Source organism: Salvelinus sp. IW2-2015, linkage group LG1 (assembly GCF_002910315.2).
Source record: "Salvelinus sp. IW2-2015 linkage group LG1, ASM291031v2, whole genome shotgun sequence".
NCBI classification, from domain to species: domain Eukaryota; kingdom Metazoa; phylum Chordata; class Actinopteri; order Salmoniformes; family Salmonidae; genus Salvelinus; species Salvelinus sp. IW2-2015.
In genome coordinates, this window is record NC_036838.1 from 24621163 (window position 1) to 24627697 (window position 6535).

Below are 6535 nucleotides of genomic sequence, written 5' to 3' on the forward strand. Positions count from 1 at the left end.
TCTGAAAACGGCAGTCGATTACATTTTGATTACACACCTAGGATGACCTCTGTGCTAAATGTCTTGTTCTGTAAGTAAATAGGCCTTGACTGAGCCAGAACGGCCCAACTTCTGTGTTTGTTGTCTTGTCTGACGATGGATGGCAGGAGTCAGACTGCCAACTGACTCGTCCTCCAGATGAGATGTTATACTGAGGTTAAACAGGTGGTTGAGACGTAAAAAAGACATGTCAAGGGAGAGAATGTAACTTTAATATATTTTAATTTACCTGATGCTATTACACCGTTTGAATTAGGAGTGCTTTTAATTTAAGTTTATGTTCAGTTGGGGTACTATGTGATTTTCTTTCAAACATAATAGTCAATTTTGTACCAAATACACAAGGACACTTACATTATTTAAAACAGTTTATTTCCGTAAAAAGGCTCTTAACTGTACAAAATAAGACAATGTGCTGTACATACATGCGTGTGAAAATATCACAAACGATACAATCTGAGATTGAATTCTCATACTCATGTCATTGAGCGATCTAGAAGGGAACAGACCAGCTGAATAACAGAACTAATAATCATAAAGAACAGGAGTTGAGTCGCTGAATTGTTTTAACCTGATGTAGGTCTCGTCTGGTGAGATACACAAATATTAATATGGCTATAAAGGACACATACTTCYTAGACAACATTCACAGTGACGTACACAACGTCGTATCACCAATAGTTTAGAATGAGTAGCCCTTCATTTTGTTCCCTCTCCCTCTTCTCTATCTTTTGTTTGTCCTCCATTTTGTCTCCTCCCTCCTTCATATCAGGTTTACAATTTAACACAAGACCTTATATACCCATAACTCCCAGAAGAGTAAAACACAACATGAGGCTCTTCTAACCATTGGCTCAATTTAGAAGTCAAAAGTTTGGCAACTAGCCATCTTCCAAATAGACATATAAAATGATAGGCTGCACAGGGATAGACTGTCACTTGTTAAATATGAATAGAAACAAAAAACAATACAAACAGATTCATATAATAGCCAGTGCTTACATTGCCAGAGTAAAAATCATAATGCCCAGGTGGTTGTCATAGTGACACACAAGGTGAGTTATTCCCGCACAATGTAAGGCGCTTACCTAAATGCCTTTATTGTTACATTTAGCAGACGCTTTTATCCAATGCATACATGCATACATTTCACATAGGGGTGATCCCGGGAATTGAACCCACGTTCCTGGCATTGCAAGCACCATTCTCTACCAACTGAGATATCCAGGACCATACAGACATACAGGACCACTATTATCTATCCCAGAGAGAATATAACTGAAAACAAATAAACAGACACACCATCCTACCTACCACTGGTAGGCCCAGAGCGATGTCCACAACAATGCCTGATTCAAAATCGAAAAATACACATAATTACTGTACAATAACTATATCGGTTCATAAAACCTACTGGAGCCAAAAACACTGGCTTAAATTTTCTGCAACACCTCCCCTGGAAGAAGAGAAGTAAGTGTCTTTATATTCTTTCAGGTACAGTAGAGCTGTCATCCAGAGACTGGGCCATCCTATCTAAAATAGGACCCAGGGGAACTGGTCTGTCCAGTTTATGCCCCCGCCACTCTTGGCCATTGGTCTCTACCTGTCCTGTCTCCTGCCTTGTATCTCACATGCCATGCAGCTCGGTCTCTTCCACCTTCCAGCCGGTGGAATTCTTCCCAAACTTATAGACCAGCCGTCTACCGTCCACTCTATCCAGGATCTCTCTCTTATAGTAGTATCTATAGGAGGGAGGGAGGCAAGAGAGCCACAGGTTATTCTTATGACCAGGCAATGGTTTATCATTGTCGACACAAAAACAAATCTAACTTTATCCTCAACTGGTTAGCTCTGTTTAGCTTGGTTGCTAGGATTAGGGTTTCCATGGCTAGTTGCCATGATGGTGCTACTATATCACCATGGTTTCCTACCTCATGGCGCGGCTGAGTTTCTCATAGGTCATGCTGCTGTTCTTCTTCTTCTGCCCCCACAGCTGCGCCACAGCCTCAGACTTGAGGAACTTGAAGACACCCTCACGGCGGTCCTCCCACTTCATCAGAGCCTGGTTCTGGTTCTGCTCTGGGTGGATCAGGATGTCCCTAATGAACTCCCACAGGTGGGTCCCACGGGGCGCTATAGGGGGAGAAGGGAGAGCTAGCGTTAGGTGTGTGTAAGACAGCGCAGGTGTGTGTGTGTGTGCTTAAGCAAGCAAGGGGGAGGTAGAGCAGGTGTGCTTGTGTTTGTGTGTGTGTGTGTGTGTGTGTGCGCATGCGTGGGTGTGTTTGTGTGTGTGTCCGTGCGAGTGTGCATGTGTGGTTATTGGTCTATGACCTAAAGGCACCTGTGATGTTTTGACTGTGGCTGTTTTCAGTACCAGATGCAAAAATGTATGCAAATCATGTGACTGATAAAACCGTGCTTCTACAGAGCACCATTGAAAACAGTTGTTGACATTGGTGTGTGTGTGTGTGTGTGTGTGTGTGTGTGTGTGTGTGTGTGTGTGTGTGTGTGTGTGTGTGTGTGTGTGTGTGTGTGTGTGTGTGTGTGTGTGTGTGTGTGTGTGTTTGTGTGTGTGTGTGTGTGTGTGTGTTAGAATGAGAAGAGCCACTCACCATGTTTGCTCTTTGTGGAGGCCTGGTAGAAGTGTTTGGGGTCTCGGCTGAGTTTGGGAGGTCTTCCTCTGCCTCTCTTCTTCATCTCTCCCCTTTCTGTCTTTATGTGCACTTCTGTCAAACACAACGGTTCCGGAGTTCAGAACACCAGACCGACTTTCAAAGAGACATGCACTTTCAAGGCTCACCCGTCTGAACATCAAGAATGTGAGGTCCACTTATGAAAAGGTGCACTCACTTGCGATTTGAGGGTAGGAGAACTCTGGGTCAGACTCACTGCTCCTGGATTCTGGAGAGCTGGGGTTCTGGAAGCTCAGCATTCCACCTGGGGGKAGGGAGAGAGGAAGGAAAACACTTTCAACATGGCCGCTCCTTCGTCCTGCCTTGATCGATACAGGCCAAACCAATCACACACTGATCGAAGTGATGTGAGAACATTTGGGGGAAGGGAGATGAGAGGAGTGATGATAAAGGAGAAGAAGAGGAAAGAGGTACACCACTCACCTGATGAGGAGCTGTGCATGCTGTCGGACTCGTATCCGTTATCGCTGAGCGGCTTCATGTTCTCAAAGTTCTTGAAGATGTGTGAGAAGTCAGTGTAGCTGGTGTCTCTCACAACTGTAACAGTAACGTCACAATGTCAGCAAATGTGTCCTTTTTAACACTTGAGGCTTTGGCGTGGTAGTAGGAAGTGGGAAGAAAAGACGAGAGGAGGTGTTTACCTTCGTTCACTTCTACTGTGCTGAGCAGAGGGAAGTCTGGGAACTCCTCCAGGAAGTTGTCCAGAAGCTTACAGGTCTCATTCAGATCTGGAACCGAAATGACAGACACATAAATACATTTAATGACTGAATCATTACTATATTGACAAATCAATTGTCTAAATTAAATTACCAAAATGTCTGTGTCTGTTCCTGGAGCCAAATCTAAGATTCCCCCTTTTATGATCATCAATAAAGTTGATTCATTTCACTTCCATCAGATCCTTACCGTATTTGGCCTTGAGTTCCACCAGGCTCTGGTAGAGCTGCGTCCCGAGGGACATTCCAAACATGTTTAACAGCTGATCTCTGGTCAGTTGGCAAAGTGTAGGTCCATCCATGGAGCAGTAGGACATGCTCAGTGTGCTGGCATCAAACTTACTGCGCTCCACGTGAAAACTGATCCACTCCAAAACYTTCTGCTTGCTCCAGTACTGAGGGTTCAGGTCATACCATTGAGCTAGAGGAGGACACAGAGGTGGAGGGGGGAGTTAGATTTGTGCACTGTGTGTGTCTGTGTATGTTTTTCTGTGTTCATGTGTGTGAGACATTCTGTCATTGTAAAATCACTTTTGAGATTAAACAATCTTTTTTTATATAGCTTTTTCTTTTGTTGTTACATSTACATTTTACATAGATGGCACTTTATTTTTTTAAACTATAGTTACATAGCAAGAATAAAGTAATTTGATATAGATWAAATCTGGATAGATAGTAATTACACACTATGTTTTCAGTCATAACTATTATAGAACATTTAAAATATAAAACCTTTGTCAATCTAACCACCCACAAGATGATAACTAACTCACGTTTTCCAAATAAATGACAACCCACCAAGAACCCAGATCCTGATCTGGACCTGTGAAAATCTGATTTTGTGGTTTCGCCAAGTCAGAATGTCTGGCTCTAGTTTATCTCTGCTGCCTAGTTTATTATCTCTGCTCTGCTGACGCTCTGTCCAGTCACCACTTATCACTCGCTATAGGCTACGGCAAATAAAATAAAGCTTGAGACGTCTGAAAGATGAAAAGACCGCATTCCTCTATTYAATACAAGTTAAACATTGTCCCGGGTTAATGATTTAACAGCCTTCTAAATGAGGTCATTGCAAAGTTCAGCCAATCCCCTGTCTGTCTGACAGTTTCGCTTAAGGATACGCAGTATGTTTGATGTGTGCTTCGACTGAGTGTCTGCCAACAAGCTCAGCCAATAGGTCTATCCAGGGTGAGACAATGGGAAATATCCACMGACTTCACCAGCCGACACAACGACTAAAACCAAACAACCGCCAAAACTCATGACTGAATAAAGATCCTCTAAGAAAACATTACACACATCCATACTGTGGTTTCCCAGGTGATCAACACACAATGACATATCAGGGACTAAAGTATCCCACATGCTGATAACGAAGCAGAGACAGTTACACATCCTCCTCTTCTGTCATTATTCAGTTTGTGTCTATAGTTTCTTCCTTAGACATCGTAGTTACATAATCTTCTGGGTGCTCTCAGTTATTATGAAGAGGCTTTGTTATAAGACGCCTATAGGGTCCAGGTGACCGCAGATGAAAATTAGTTGTTAGCTAAATCTGGTGAAATGCTTCTTTTTTTTTTATACATTGTCCATGTCAAAAAAACAAACAAAAAAAAAAGTATTAATTACTGTTCTCACCCAGTATATTGGCACTGCATGAGGAAAGGTCTGAGAGGTGCAGCAGGTCTCCTACGGCGGGCAGAGACACAGTGGTGAGGCTGGGCTGCAGCGGCTCTGGGCTCCCAGTCTGGTACATGGTCATGTTAGCGTTGGTCAGGATCATACACAGCTCACTGGCAGACGACATGGGCTATCTACAACCAGGAGACAGTCCAGTTAGTATGACATTAGAATGCTGTTTATGGACGTAGATTCATAAACAAATATGTACATGTCTTCTCTAACTAGGAGACAATTGAGTGAGCCATTCGGTGCGTATACAAGGATGATCAACATTTGGATATTGATGTGTTAGTGGAACATGCCTTATTATATTCATTGATTTGAAGTGGGTCACTGTGGTTGTACTTTGCATGTGTGCGAAATATTTGTCTGTGTATGAATATATACCAGTGTATGTTTCCTTTCCTCCGCTGTGCATGAATATACGCAAAACATATGCTGTCAAGATGCTTGTGACCCCCGACCAAAACACCCACCCCATTACTCCCCAAAGAGCACCTCSATCTCCACACGTACCTGATTCTGAGGCGACCCGACAGGTAGCGATGAACAGGTAGCGATGATAATACTCCACAGTTTGATTTAGAGTCCGGTGTTTGTGATTCACTCCGAGAGCTTGTCAGTACACGGTTAATCTTAAGTCTATTTCTTCTCTCTCTCTCTCCCTTTAGCTCTCTCTCTATAGAGTAAAATATGTACCTGTTGCTAGATTTACCTGTGTTWGGCTTTATAGCCAAGTAAGACAGGTGGGAGGGGCCAGGTCAGGGTAAACTGGGGGGGAATTCCATGGTACCATTAAGCCATGGCATGGGTCACACCCCCCTCTCTTCTCTCCCCTCCCTCTTCCTCTCTTCCAGAGAACAGTGAAAACAAAACAAACCTGCCCTCCCGCTATGCCACCCCCAGACACACTCACACACTCCACGTAGTGCCTCCCGCCTCCCTCGCTCCTTCTCTCCATGAGGAAGCTCAAGAGCGTTGGCGGGTGTGTAGAATGGCAAGACAAAGACAGAAGGAAGGGGTGGAATGGAGGGGCAGTTGATGGGTAGAGAGAGTGAGGCTGGAATGGAATTAATGGGACGGTGTCAAACACATAAAACATATCGAAACCACGTGTATGACTCTGTTCCATTCATSCCATTCCAGTCATTTCAATAAGCCCGCCTTCCTATAGTTCCTACCACCAGCKTCCACTGGGGTACAGGTACAGCATTCAAATTAATATATTTTCATACATTCAGTTCATATCATATTTTCCGTCACTTTATTTGGCAGTGACAATGCACAACAAGAACATAAGTCTCAAGAGTATTGAGAAATGATGCGTCGCACCAGATTTAGCTACTTTCCCGACATTGATACCTGCCACACACGCACTCACTTACACATGAGTGCACACAC

At 43.6% G+C, this 6535-nt stretch overlaps 1 protein-coding gene across 1 annotated transcript; it reads right to left on the reverse strand.

The window, feature by feature from the left end:
* Positions 1 to 1601: 1601 nt before the first annotated feature.
* Positions 1602 to 5837, reverse strand: elf3 (E74-like factor 3 (ets domain transcription factor, epithelial-specific)). The gene is made up of 9 exons (XM_023986945.2): positions 5651 to 5837; positions 5090 to 5265; positions 3642 to 3872; positions 3374 to 3460; positions 3156 to 3269; positions 2890 to 2976; positions 2652 to 2765; positions 1971 to 2172; positions 1602 to 1781 (listed from the first exon to the last, which is right to left on the reverse strand). Exons 2-9 carry the CDS (start codon positions 5256 to 5258, stop codon positions 1667 to 1669), a joined length of 1119 nt encoding a protein of 372 aa, XP_023842713.1. The 5' UTR covers positions 5259 to 5265; positions 5651 to 5837; the 3' UTR covers positions 1602 to 1666.
* Positions 5838 to 6535: the final 698 nt, after the last annotated feature.